The 14,488-nt window shown below is 61.2% G+C and overlaps 1 protein-coding gene across 1 annotated transcript; it reads right to left on the minus strand.

The window, feature by feature from the left end:
* Positions 1-832: 832 nt before the first annotated feature.
* On the minus strand, positions 833-8,905 carry SPRN (shadow of prion protein). The gene is made up of 2 exons (XM_048859113.2): positions 8,708-8,905; positions 833-4,456 (listed from the first exon to the last, which is right to left on the minus strand). The coding sequence occupies exon 2, from the start codon at positions 4,434-4,436 to the stop codon at positions 4,017-4,019; it is 420 nt and encodes a 139-aa protein (XP_048715070.1). The 5' UTR covers positions 4,437-4,456; positions 8,708-8,905; the 3' UTR covers positions 833-4,016.
* Between the last annotated feature and the right edge of the window lie 5,583 nt (positions 8,906-14,488).

The raw sequence follows: 14,488 nt of genomic DNA on the forward strand, positions 1-14,488 counted from the left end.
ACTCAGGCAGTGTCGCTGTGTCGGTCACACTCAGGGCAGCTCTCCCCTCAGAGCGAGGCGCTCAGGCTCTCTGCACACTCAGGCAGCTTTGCCGTATCAGTCATACTCAGGGCAGCTCCCCCCCCGCCCCCCCCTCGCAGAGCAATGGGCTCAGGCTATGTCTTACATTCAGGTCACACTTCCATGGTTCTTTTTGCAGGCCCCAGTGGGAGTGATGGAAGCCGAGATTGTGAACATGGTTCTGATGTAAGTGGTGGATCTTGCAATGGCAGGGCTCGTACCTCTCTGCAGACATAGGACAGCTGTTCTCTGGCAGAGGCAGAGAGTGAGTTCCCTGCAGAGCCCCTGAGGGCCCTGCTGTAGTGGGCAGTGGTCTGTCCAAGAGTAGTGTCATTTGCCCCTGTATTTGGGTGGGCAAAGCAAGGACTGAGGGGACAGTGCAGCACCTCTCATGCTGCCCCACAGGAGCTGGCTGCTTTCTCTGTGCAGTTGCCACTAGGCCCCTTGGGGAATGAAGTAGCTGGGCCCAGCTGAGCTGCCTCCATGTGGGGCTGAGTCTGCCAGGGCAGGGTATCACACAGGCGTCCTCCTTGCAGACCAGACTCTGCTTGATCACCGCGTCCGTCAACCTCCCTGAGGTAGGGATCCCTACCAGGAGAGAGCTCCTAAATCCAACAGCTACCCTAATTCCAAGGGCTGGAAGCAGTGACTGGACAAACTCCGGCTGGAAATAAGGGTACACGCTTTTAACAGTGAGGCCAATTAACGCCTGGAATAGCTGACCAGGCACTTGGGGGATTTTCCATCACATGAAGTCTTCCCACCAGCAGACTCTCCTCCTAGACTTTATTTCCATGTCACTGTGAATACACGTATAAAACCATTACAAACACGGAACATTAAAAACAGGTGAGTGCAAGTACACGTGGCCTCCTGCTTGCTGGGCGAGCTGGCATCAGGCCTGGGAAAGGGGCTGGGGCAGGGTTCTGCATGAGGAGGAGGGGGTGTCATAACTACCCTGTTCACATGCACATACAGCGAGCAGGGGCCTGTCTACACACACTGCCCAAAGCCCAGCCTGCCACACAGGGTGTGGAGGGATCCCCACCAGTCCTAGGGCACTGAGGAACAGCTCAATGCCAATCTACCACCTGCACCCTGCCTCTGGCTGCTGGTGGGTTAAGTGGGAGTGGGGGGGAGTTTGGTCCAAAATGTAGAGGGCATTTTTTTAATAAAAGCTCAGAACCCCTGTGAGCCCAAGTGCAGTGATTCCATGAACAGCCCCCTCCCTGTACTCTTCAGGGGCCAGAGCCTGCACGTCTGGGCCAGTGTCAGGCAGCAAACCCCACTGCTTGTGGGGAGGCCAAGCTGTTTGCTGGTGAGCCTGGTGGGTGGAAAGCATGGAGCCTCCTCCCCCAGCCTGTGTAGAGCAGGGGGATCTGCACCCCTCCAGGCCGGAGCCCCCTGGATGTTGGGAAGAGCACTCTCCCCCCACCGCCTGTGGAAAAGCTGCAAGGACTGAGACTATATTAACTCCTGGCTGTGTTGGGAAAGGCCCCCTGGCTGCTAGCTAAGGCTGGAGCCAGAGCAGGGCCGGTGACTGGAACTGGCTTCCAACCAATCTGGATCCCCACATGGATCTGCCTGTTTCCTGTCCTCTTTGCCCCCCAGTGGAACTGGGGGCAGTTTCCTCCCCTCCCATTTGCACTTCCCCCATCAGCTCCTCGGTCACCTGAGCCCAGTTTCTCCCTCGGCCAGTGCCCAGAGCTCCCTGGCAAACTTGCTGCTGGTACCAGAGGAGTTTCCTGCTGCAGCAGCTTCCCAAACCTACCAGTGGGACATCAGGCAGCACAGCCGCTGGCCAAGGCCCATGAGCCTCACCCCTAACCCGCCACCGTGGGACACGTGACTGCACTGAGGGCTCTGCCATTTATAGCGCAGAACAGGCTGGGAACCATGGTTGCTGCAGCAGCCAGTAGGGTTGAGCTCTGGCCTGTTGGAGACCTACCACCCAGGTCTGCCGGTGCCACCGGCTTTCCTGTGGGGACTGGCCCTCGAGGAGGAAATGGACACTTTACCAGTGGCTAGACAGCGTGGGAATACGGGACACAGGACTCCTGGTCCTGCTCCTGCTCTTGGAGGGGAGTGTCATCTCATGGTGAGGGACAGGTTAGCCAAAATGCCTATATTTGGCACAGTCACTCTGCCAGGCAGTGTGGCTGAGTTTGGGTTGGCCATGCCAGAGGGTGGGGTGTTAGTCCCACCTTGCTTGAAGTGACCTTGTGCAATCTTCCCATAGTAAGAGGAGGTAGGGTTAATACCTGACTGCCCCTTGGGCCTGGAGTGCAAGGTAGTGGGGGGGAGGGGGCTAGGAGCTGGGGAGTGCACGGCAGTGACTGCAGGCAGGAGAAAGGAGCACTGAGCTCATGGGCTCCCCCTCCCCCCGCCTGATTGCTCTGCCACCCGCCTTCTGGGCTTCCAACACTGTGGTGTTCTCAAGCTCGAGGGGCCTGCAAAATCAGGGCATTTAGAGCGGGAACTCGTTCTGGGGCCAGTTTCTGACCGATCAGCAGTTCAAACGCCAACGGACCGATTTTCCCGGAACGCCTCTAACATGCCAGTGCTGCGCTGTGATTAGGTGCGGAGGATTTGGGGCTGAGGCACTGTGGTCGTCACGCAAAACCAAGAGACTGACCTTCTGGTGTAGGTGCGAACCTGAGCCCACCCTTCCCCATGCTGGCCCTGTGCTGTAACGGGCACCCGCTCCACGGCCCTAGCCAAAGCAGCCGGAATGTTTCCTGGCTGGGACGTGGCGCGGCTGGGTCGGGAACGCAGCACGGCTCTGTGTGGCTGTGCAGCCCGGTCAGGGCAACCCTGCAGGCTGAGCGGCTCCCACGGCGGGGCGATGGCCGGTAGTGCTGTTCGGGCCTTCCCCCCGAGCAGCCTGGCTCGACGGGCCTCGTTTGGACAGAGTTCGCGGAAGCCAGTCCGTCCTGCGGGGGGGGGGGGGGGCGTTGCTGAGGTCCGTGGTGGTCAGACCCCCTCAGCCAATGTCCGGCAGTCTGGGGGAATCCTGTGAGGGGCGAGGAGACGGCAGCTGGGCAAGGAGGGTCCTTGGGTGTGAAGGAGCCAGGGCACTCGTCTCTGGTTTGGGAGCGGCTGGCTCTAATCGTTGCCTCCAGCTGTGGAATCAATGGGCACCATCCTCACCAGCCTGAGCCAGTGCCAGCGGCTGGGGTTCAAAGCAGGGGGAGGTTGGATCCCGCTTCACACCCATCTCCGGCCCCCCACATGCTCGGACAGGCTGGCCCAGAGTCCCAGATCCCCCCCTCCCCCCCAGGAGATCCTGCTCCACATTGGTACCGGCATAGGAGTGGAGCTGCTTCCCTCACCACGCAGCTTCACCCCAGCCGGCCTTCACCGCAGCCCCCAGGGGACACACAAGGCCGCTCCAGCCTCCCTTCCATGTCTCGGCAGGAGAGCGGGGCCCCGAGGCAGGGGGCTGGCAGCAGCTCCTTGGGGCTGGGACACATGGCCCTACTCCGGTTTGTGGGCCCAGGCTCTGCCCCTCATGCTCTGCCTTAGCCTGTGGGCCCAAGCCCCGCTCTTCGTGGCACAGGCTAGCAGGGCCGGTGCTTTGGGAAATGTCCATGTCGATCAGCATGAGTAGGGCCGTCACAAGCAGCAGCGATGGCAGTGCCTGGCAACCTCACGCCACCCACAGCTGCTGCTCTAGGTTCCCCTGCTGCACCACCTGCCCTCACCACAGCCAAGGGCAAAGCCGCAGCGGGATCAGGCCTGGGGCACTGCCCCAGCCGTCTCACTGGCAGCTGCTCCGGCTCCAGCCCGCTGGGCAGCGCAGGCTGCTCCGGCCCCGCAGCAGGCGGGAGAGCCGCTTGGCCTACAGGGGGCTGGGGCAGACGCAGCTGGACGGGGCTGGTGCTGCCGAGCCCCAGCAGGGTGGTGCTGCTCTGCAGGCTCCGACACGGGGAGGGTCGGTCGGGCGCCACAGGCCCTTACAGGGGAAGGAGCTGGAAGAAGCCAGTCGCCAGACAGAAGGAGATGGCAAGGTGCGCCATGTCCTGGGCCCCGGCAGCCGAGGTCCACGAGCGGTAGCTGTACACGCCGCTGCCCGTCCTGTTGCCTTCCTGGAACTCGGAGCCATCATCTGGACCAAGCTCCCCAGAGATCCTCATCCTCCTGTGGGCCGCTCCTGCTGCCGCGCCCGCTGCCGCGCCCGCCGCCGCCGCTGCCGCCACCCGCAGCCCTGCTCCCGAGGAGCCGTAGCGAGGGGCAGCCTTGGCCCGGCTGCGGGCCATGCCCCTGCCACGGGCCGCCCCCCGGGCCCCGCCCCGCCCGCCCTTGCAGGTGACGCTGTCGCAGAAGGCGGCGGCCAGCAGGAGGAGCGTCCAGCAGGTGGCGGTGCGTCTTTTCATCCCAGCGCTACCCCCAGCACCTGGAACAAGAGGGACCAAAAGGCACGTCAGCGCCAGGCTCCGGACGGGGCCATCAGCACGAGTGGTGCCGTCCCCCGGGGCGGGGAGGGCCAGGTGTGGTGCCAGCGGTCAGGCTGGGCTGCAGGGGACCCATGCCCCTGCCTCGGCCCCTGACTGGAGCTGGGTGCTAATGGCAGAGCCCCGCCTCTACTGGTGCGGCCGGGCCAAATCTGAGCGCAGCTGCGCCCCTGTGCACCGGGTCTCAGTGCCACTCAAATTTGGAGCGGCCGGGCAGGTAACCCAGGGCCCTGCCTTAGCAACAGTCTGGCCATGCCCGGCGTGCTGCCCTGAGTGTTACCCTCCCAGCAGGGATCGGCTGCTGGGCTCTGCCTGGGGCTGGCTGACGTGGGGGGCCCACGGGGACTGGATCCCAGCAAGCACAGGAACGGCTGCCCCTGAAAGCCAGCCCGGCCAGCCCCAAACTGAACTCTGATTCTGAAATCCCTCCCCCTGCCCCGCTGCTCCTCCTGGCCATGATCTACTGCCTCCCACCACCAAGGGGGATGTGGGCAGGCTCTGGGGAATGAGTGGGGTACAGGGGCTGGAGTGGGGTTCGGGGCCTCAGGGAATGTGGAGGGTGCCGGGGACTGGAGTGGGATTGGGGGGCTCAGGGAATGTGGGGGTGCAAGGGGCTGGAGTGGAGTTGGGGGGCTCAGTAACATGGGGGGCTGAGGGCTGCAGGGGTTTGGAGGGCAGGAGAAAACAGTAACCATCACACACTGTTTCACTCAGCCCGGCCAGTCCATCTCCCTGTACCAGAGGGCCCATTTCCCATGTTCCCCTCCTAGGCACAGCACCCTCAGGGGCTGGGCTGGGGGAGCAGCAGGCAGGGCCTTGCCCTTTGGCTTTGCGAGAGCTCAGGTTTGCCGTGTGTGGCTGGGCTGCGTGCCCTGCTGGCATTGCAGGACGTGGCGAGGCCCTGACAGGGATCCAGTGCAGAAGAGGCCAGGGCCTGGCTGGGAAGCCAGCCGTGGGTACATGGTGCCCAATCCTCAGGCTGGCAGCAGAGAAGCATGAAGGCAGCGATTTGTCAGACCCTCTGCTGCCGAAGGAGCCGATCCAGAGAGATGGGCACCACCTTGTGCCCTGAGCGCCTATGGCGCAGTCCTGCCAGGCACAGGGCTCCCTCTGTAGTAGCTAATGGGTACGCTCCCACCTGGCCCTTCACATGGGCACTCAGAGCTGCTGGCCCTGCCAGCGGGTTGGCCCCAGGACTCTAGACACAAATCAGTGGTTGTACAAGGCCAGGAATGAAAGGAGGACACCATCAGCTCTTAGCACCCCAAACCCCTGGGAGCCACACTGCTGAAGAATACGAGGCAGCTGGGCTTGGGTGCCATGGGGGCCCCCGGGTACAGCTGGGCTGGGAGCTGCAAGGCAGGGAATGGATGCCCAGGCCTGTAGCCCTGCATATGTGGGCCAAGCTGCACCGCGGCCCTTCATGGAGCCCCCCAGCAGAGACAGTTTGGAGCTGGCTGCCGAACATTGGCAATGGAGTGAGGGGTGGGGGAGGGGGGAACTGTGCCAAGGAGAAGCCCCTTGAGGATGAGGGGAAAGGGTTGCCTGCCAGGAAGGGGGAGTCAGGCTCAGAAGGGGTGCCTGGCTTCTGGAAGGGGTGAGAGATGGAATAGCAGCATCCCCCACCGCCAGGCTGGGAGTCAGCAATGCCCCGCAGCTGCTGCTCCCCCCTCCCCTGTATCCATGCCAGGCAGCAGAGCTGTGCCCATGCTGATCCCAGCCGCGCCCTCCGCTGAGCGTCAGGCTGCACACAGCACAGGCATTAGCATGCTCGTTTCTAAGCGACGAGAAATAGATTCAGCTCCAGCAGAGCAGCAAACCCCTCCCTCATAGCCAAGGCCTTGGCTTCCCTTGGCACCAGCCCCCCAGGCCGGGCAGGTGAGAGGCCAGGATGCCCATCCAGGCTTCCTGAGGGCTGCAAAACCCCCACCCCATCAGCCAGAGACCCCAGCGCCTCTGTGCAGCTGCTCCGAGGGGGAAATCTGCTCTGTGGCCCTGAGCACCTCAACTCCTGCCTTGTCCCCGCTGGCTCCAGGCGGCCAGCCTGCACAGCCCGCATGGGACCAGTTCTCTGCCAGATGGTCCCGTTAACGCTGCACGCACCACGCTAGTCTTGGCACTACAGAGCCCCCTTCCCTGCTGGTCTCCCCAGGCCAGCAAGCTGTGGGCATCCCTGTAAGCTCTGCAGCCAGGGCAGAGTCCTCTGCTGGGGCGGGACTGTTCCTGCAGTGCCCCATGCTGGACGCAGCAGCACCTGGCTGGGGCAGGTTGTTCCTCTTGGTTTGGTTTTGCCCGGATGAGAAGAGTCAGTCCCAGTAAGTGGTTACAGTAGCCTCCTAGCCTGAGCCATGCAGGGCCAGCATGCCCACGTCCGCCCCCACACCCCGAGCACGCAGGAGCCCCCTACACCAAGGGGATCCCATCAGCAGTGAGAGCAGTAATGGCTCAGGTTGACTTCAAATAGCCCCCCTCGCCCCAGGATGGGCCAGGGTCTTGCTGGTGACCCCACAGCTCACCCAGCTGCCTCCAAACATGCCAAGCTGCCACTGTTTATAGGCAGGGAGCCAGGAATAGGGGCGGGGAGGGGGCAGGGTTGTGAGGCGGGGTGGGGACAGGGGGTTGAGTGAGGAGCTGGGAGCAAGGGCAGGGTTGTGGGGAGGGGGCTCGGGGGCAGGGTTGTGGGGCAGGGAAGGGACTCGGGGGCAGGCTAGTGGGGCGGGCAGGAGGCTGGGAGCAGGGAGAGGACGGGGCAGAGGCAGGGTTGAGGTGGGGAGGGGATGGGGGCAGGGAGGCCCTGGGAGGCAGGGACAGGGTTGTGGGGCTGGCGCTCTGCAGAGGGGATGGGCCCGGGCCCGGACACCTCACCTCCCGCTGGCCGCAGGGGGTCAGGTCGCCCCAGAGCCACCTGAGCGGAGTCAATCTGCACTCGCTGCCCGCTCCCCCAGCACAGGTAGCCCAGGGCATGGCCCCACCGCACCCGCAGCCACCAGCATCGCGGCAGGGCCAGCCCCGCTCCCCCACCGCATGACCAAGAGGGATACGGACCCCGCCATCCTCTGCAAACACACACACACACACACCCTGCCATGCTTGGCACACACCCCCACACCACCTTCCTCTGCACAAACACTCACACACACACTCCACCGTCCTCTGCATACCCACACACCCTGCCATCCTCTGCACACACCCACACAGACACACACTGCTTCCTCTGCACACACACCCCACCATTCTCTGCCCACACACCCCATACACTGCACCATCCTCTGCCCACACACACACACACTCCACCATCCTCTATGCGCACATCCACATGCATGCCACCATCCTCTGCACCCACACCCCCACACCCTGCCATCCTCTGCACACACACCACTATCCTCTGCGTGCACACACACCCCCACACACCACCGTCCTCCGTGCATGTGCCATTCTCTGTGCACACCCAAAAACACCCACACACACTGCACCATCCTCTGCACACACACACAAACTGCCATCCTCTGCACACACACCCCACACAGACACACCCCCACCATCCTCTAGACACACACACACGCTCCCCACCATCCTCTGTGCGCACACACACATCACCATCCTCTGCGCACACACATAGAGAACCCACCATCCTCTGCACACACATACCATCCTCTACACACACACAACCTGCCATCCTCTCTCTCGCACACATACCATCCTCTCTGCACAAACATACAAGCACACACATACAACCATCTGCACACACACACCCCACCATCCTGTCTCACACACACACACAGAACCCGCCATCCTCTGCACACACGCACACACACCGCCATCCTCTCTCACACACACACACACACACATCACCATCCTCTGCACGCACACAGAGAACCCGCCATCCTCTGCACACCCCGGTGCCCACCCCCACCTTCCTCTGCGCGCACACACACACCCCATCCTCTCCGCACAAACGTACAAACACAGTACCCACACACACACACACATACCATCCTCTCCGCACAAACGTACAAACACAGTACACACACACACACACACACACACCATCCTCTCCGCACAAACGTACAAACACAGTACACACACCCACACCCACACACACCATCCTCTGCGCGCGCGCACACACACACAAAGACAGACAGACAGACGGGCACACACACACACACACACAGCTATTGTCCCACGCTGCCTACCGGGCAGGGAGAGGCCAGCCCCGCGGCCGAGGCTCCAGATCCCCCTGGGCTCCGCGCTGCCGATGGGCGCTGCGGGCACGAGGGACCCCCCTGTCCTGGGCTCGGCTCCCGGGTCCCCGGTGCAGAGGCGGCGGCGCTGGCAGCTCCGGTCTCTCCTGCTCCGCCCAGGACTTCTCCCCGCCCAGCGCTACGGGCGGAGCAGGGCGGAGGGAGAGCCGTGTGGTTGGCTGTGGGCGGGGGTTGTGGTGTTCAACGGTGCTGTGTTGGGGGGGGGGGGGTTGCAGTGTGGCACCGGTGCTCTGTTTACGGGGATGCGGTGTGGCATGAGCGCTCTATGTGGGAGGGGTCGTGGTGTGGCACGGGTGCTCTGTGGGGTGGGTTGTGGTGTGGCACGGGTGCTCTGTGGGGTGGGTTGTGGTGTGGCACGGGTGGTCGGGGGACTGTGGTGTGGCACGAAGGCTCTGTGGGGGGGGTTGCGGTGTGGCACGGGTGCTCTATGTGGGGGGGGCTGCAGTGTGGCACGGGTGCTCTGGGGATGTTTGACACGGGTGCTCTGGGGGGAATTGTGGTGTGGCACGGGTGCTTTGTGTGTTGGGTTGCGGTGTGGCACAGTTGCTCTGTGGGGAGGGGTTGCGGTGTGGCACGGGTGCTCTATGTGGGGGGGTTGCGGTGTGGCACGGGTGCTCTATGTGGGGGGGTTGCGGTGTGGTACGGGTGCTCTATGTGGGGTGGGTTGCGGTGTGGCACGGGTGCTCTATGTGGGGGGGGTTGCGGTGTGGTACGGGTGCTCTATGTGGGGTGGGTTGCGGTGTGGCACGGGTGCTCTGTGGGGTGGGTTGTGGTGTGGCACGGGTGCTCTGTGGGGTGGGTTGTGGTGTGGCACAGGTGGTCGGGGGACTGTGGTGTGGCACGAAGGCTCTGTGTGGGGGGTTGCGGTGTGGCACGGGTGCTCTATGTGGGGGGGGCTGCGGTGTGGCACGGGTGCTCTATGTGGGGGGGGCTGCGGTGTGGCATGGGTGCTCTGGGGATGTTTGACACGGGTGCTCTGGGGGGAATTGTGGTGTGGCACGGGTGCTTTGTGTGTTGGGTTGCTGTGTGGCACAGTTGCTCTGTGGGGAGGGGTTGCGGTGCGGCACGGGTGCTCTATGTGGGGGGGCTGCGGTGTGGCACGGGTGCTCTATGTGGGGGGGCTCCGGAGTGGCACGGGTGCTCTGTGTGGGGGGGCTGCGGTGTGGCACGGGTGCTCTATGTGGGGGGGTTGCGGTGTGGCACGGGTGCTCTATGTGGGGGGGGTTGCGGTGTGGCACAGGTGCTCTGTGGGGTGGGTTGTGGTGTGGCACAGGTGGTCGGGGGACTGTGGTGTGGCACGAAGGCTCTGTGTGGCACGTTGCGGTGTGGCACGGGTGCTCTATGTGGGGGGGGCTGCGGTGTGGCACGGGTGCTCTGGGGATGTTTGACACGGGTGCTCTGGGGGGAATTGTGGTGTGGCACGGGTGCTTTGTGTGTTGGGTTGCGGTGTGGCACAGTTGCTCTGTGGGGAGGGGTTGCGGTGTGGCATGGGTGCTCTATGTGGGGGGGCTGCGGTGTGGCACGGGTGCTCTATGTGGGGGGGCTGCGGAGTGGCACGGGTGCTCTATGTGGGGGGGTTGCGGTGTGGCACGGGTGCTCTATGTGGGGGGGTTGCGGTGTGGTACGGGTGCTCTATGTGGGGTGGGTTGCGGTGTGGCACGGGTGCTCTGTGGGGTGGGTTGTGGTGTGGCACGGGTGCTCTGTGGGGTGGGTTGTGGTGTGGCACAGGTGGTCGGGGGACTGTGGTGTGGCACGAAGGCTCTGTGTGGGGGGTTGTGGTGTGGCACGGGTGCTCTATGTGGGGGGGCTGCGGTGTGGCACGGGTGCTCTATGTGGGGGGGGCTGCGGTGTGGCATGGGTGCTCTGGGGATGTTTGACACGGGTGCTCTGGGGGGAATTGTGGTGTGGCACGGGTGCTTTGTGTGTTGGGTTGCTGTGTGGCACAGTTGCTCTGTGGGGAGGGGTTGCGGTGTGGCACGGGTGCTCTATGTGGGGGGGCTGCGGTGTGGCACGGGTGCTCTATGTGGGGGGGCTGCGGAGTGGCACGGGTGCTCTGTCTGGGGGGGCTGCGGTGTGGCACGGGTGCTCTATGTGGGGGGGTTGCGGTGTGGCACGGGTGCTCTATGTGGGGGGGGTTGCGGTGTGGCACGGGTGCTCTGTGGGGTGGGTTGTGGTGTGGCACGGGTGCTCTGTGGGGTGGGTTGTGGTGTGGCACAGGTGGTCGGGGGACTGTGGTGTGGCACGAAGGCTCTGTGTGGCACGTTGCGGTGTGGCACGGGTGCTCTATGTGGGGGGGGCTGCGGTGTGGCACGGGTGCTCTGGGAATGTTTGACACGGGTGCTCTGGGGGGAATTGTGGTGTGGCACGGGTGCTTTGTGTGTTGGGTTGCGGTGTGGCACAGTTGCTCTGTGGGGAGGGGTTGCGGTGTGGCACGGGTGCTCTATGTGGGGGGGCTGCGGTGTGGCACGGGTGCTCTGTGTGGGGGGGCTGCGGTGTGGCACGGGTGCTCTGTGCAGCGGGGATTGTGGTGTGGCACAGGTGATCTGTGTGGGGCGGTTGCAGTGCGGCATGGTTGCTCTGTGTGGGGGGTTGCGGTGTGGCACAGTTGCTCTATATGGGGGTTGTAGTGTGGCATGGGTGCTGTGTGTGTGTGTGTTGGTGCGGTGGGCTCTTATTTTTAGTGACACCCTCATCGTTCCCACGGGATCTTTTTGCCAAGTCCCCACCCACCCCTCCCCCTCTCAGTGCCGCAGACAATGATGAAGATTGGCATCTATATCTGGGGCACGGCTGGATTATACCGCACTATGTGATGGCGGGACTCAGTGTATTTTCAGGGCAATGTATGTGAAGCGGTTGGGATTAGAGGGGGCAGAGAGCTGGGGGGCCCTTTTGGGGGGGAGGAACGGATGGGGGGAGGTGCAGGGGTGAGTGGGGATAGGGCCAGGGAGGGGACATGCAGGCAGGTTGGCAGGGGATTGGTGGGGAGACAGGGCATGCTTCTTTGTCTTCCTCCTGCTACTGCTGGGAGTCCCCCTCCCCCACTATGTTGATGGGGGGCTAGAGGGGGGCTCAGGAATGGTGCAAAGGGGGTTGCAGCTGGGACCTAGCATGTCCTGTGTGCCCAGGCTGGGCTCTTGTGTCTGCTCTGAGACTGGGGCTTGCAGCAGCAAAGCTATCTTAGAGGGACAGCCAGCACACCATGCTGGGCACAGAGAGACCCAGAGCACGATCTCTTGGGCCTGCGGGGAGGAATTTGCTCTCTTTATTCTTGTGTGCATGGGTGCTTGTGTGTGTGGGTGCACCCATGCATGTGCACAAATGTGTGTGGGTGCTTGCGTGCAGGGGTGGGTGGGTACATCTATGTGTGTGTGCAGGTGTGGGAGGGTACCCGTATGTAGGTGTGGGGGGAGTGCATGTGTGCACATATATGCATGCCTGTGTTTGGGGACACATATGCCGGGCTGTGCATATGTCTGCACAGAGGGGGTGGAGATGTTATTTATAGAATCACAGAAGAGATGGAACATTCCTCCACCCAGCCGCAGGGGTTAGCACAGATTGTTCCAGTGACAGATGCATTCTCCAGCGCTTTGTCCACCCCCGAGGAATGGGCTTCCACCACTCCTGTTGTCTCTCATCCGCTCACTCCTAGGAATTATCTCCAGCTGTTTGCAGAGGGCTTGGTTATGCGGCTGCCTTGCCTTTGTTTTCTAGGTACTGCAGGGTTATGCCTGTAAGGACTCTGCTGCCTGTAATGCTGCGGGCAGCATCTCATGAGCGTGAGTACCAACCTCAGGGCAGACTGTTAGGAAGTAGGGCACACCCCCAAACTGGTTGTGAGTTCTATACTTAGATTTCACCAACCAGCTATCAAACGTAAACTGCTCAAACGCTATAACAGCCTAACCATGGAATCACAGACAGTCCCCTCACTGCTCCGATTTGTCTTGCCAACCAGATGAGCCTGCCTTTGATAGATGGTCCCTTACATGAAGAATCACAGCAATATTCAGGTTACTTCCAGTCCCAAGGGACCAGCCATTTACCCCAGGTCAATTGCACCTTAGATCTCACACAAAAGGCAACGCTTGTAGCCAATCCCATGAGTCACTCCTGTGCTAGGTTCCAGCCAATCCACAAGCCAGGAACTGTGATTTCCGGGGCAGGTATATAAGCCCCACAGAAGCAACAGCAATTCAGTCTGCTCAGTGAGAGTTCAGGGCTTGGAACTCTCTCCTGCCTGATGGTGGCAAGACTCCCCAGGCCTCAGCTTGCCCTAGCCTTGCTCTTGTTGCTGCCCTGCTCCCAGTCTTCCAGCCTCACTCTGACCATCATGGACTCCTAATTCCAGCTCTGACCGCTAGGCCTGGCCATCTCCATCCCAGTTTCTGACACACATCTCTGTACAAGGCAGGCTACTGGCCCAACATTTGTAGGCTTGTGGGCATCTGATCTTTGCACATGAGCATTTGATTAGCTGAAGGATTGATTCAGGAGCACATGGTACTTCACACATGTAACTCTAGTGCACTCGTGGCCAAGATGGAGTCCGCTCTGCCGGCAGTTCCGGCCAAGAAAAGACGCCCACGGGAATGCAGCAGAGAAACTCCCTTCCACCCCGTCCAGGGCACCAGTTCCAAGCCCCCTGGAGTAAACACACACACACACACACACCGCCTGGAATAGTACAATGAATATAGGAAAGGGAAATATTTACAGAGGAATGAATGGATAAAAATGGGGGGAAAGATAGGCGGAGTGGTAAAACAGCATTACACCCAAGAAGAGGACCCGCCCGTGCAGTGCTACCACAATACAGAGCGGTAGTCACTGAGCAGAGCATCTACACTCAGAGTTCAGGAATCCTGGGCAGAGTTCCAGTTTGGCAGAGTCTTGGCTGCTCCTGGTTGTCTTTGGCATCAGTAAACTTTCCCCAGCAAACCCCTCTGGTGCCCTCTTCTGCCGCTCCCTGCAAACCCACACAGAGCGACAACTTCTTTGTGTACCTAGCTACAGCCTCCCTCCTTACTGTAACGCAAAGGCACAAGCCCCAGTACTCACGGCCCCAACAGCAATACTGGGTGTGACTCTGGAGCTGTGCTGCTGTACTGCTTCAGTGTAGACTCCATCTATGCCAACAGGAGGCATTCTCCAATGACTGTAATTAATCCACCTCACCAAGAACCCGCCAGCTAGGTTGACAGAAGAATTCTTCCACGGACCTAACACTGTCTGCACCTGGGGTTAGGTAGGCTTAATTACACCCCTCAAGGGGTGTAGCTGGGTCAACCTATCTTTTTTAGTGTAGACCTCAGAAATGCCAAACACCAGGAATAAGATATGGGATGTTCATCAAATTCTTCAGATGCTTGTTCCGCAGACAAGATTTGCATGTGGAAGAGCTTCCCATTTTGCTGGTTGGCTCCAGGGAACCCCACAGGTTGACAAACAAAGAGTAGCATTTTGCTTTCTGCTGTAGAGTGGACCATTGACCAGTTGTGTCCTGTGAATAAAGTAAGTGCCAGAGAGAGGGAGTCAAGAACTCTACATCAAATAAACTAGTTAAGGAATGGGAGGTAGTGTTTAAGGAATAGCTTCCCATGAGACCCAGAAACCTTCCAGAGGTCACACTTCCTGATACCTCAGCAAATCCAAACAAACTAGCTTTTACTTCAAATTCAGATCTATATATTGGTCCACTGTTGGGAT

Source organism: Caretta caretta, chromosome 7, assembly GCF_965140235.1.
Source record: "Caretta caretta isolate rCarCar2 chromosome 7, rCarCar1.hap1, whole genome shotgun sequence".
Classification (NCBI taxonomy): Eukaryota; Metazoa; Chordata; order Testudines; family Cheloniidae; genus Caretta; species Caretta caretta.

Excerpts from the sequence above, each read along its gene's own strand:
- SPRN (XM_048859113.2), bottom strand. The coding sequence starts at position 4,436 with ATGAAAAGACGCACCGCCACCTGCTGGACGCTCCTCCTGCTGGCCGCC.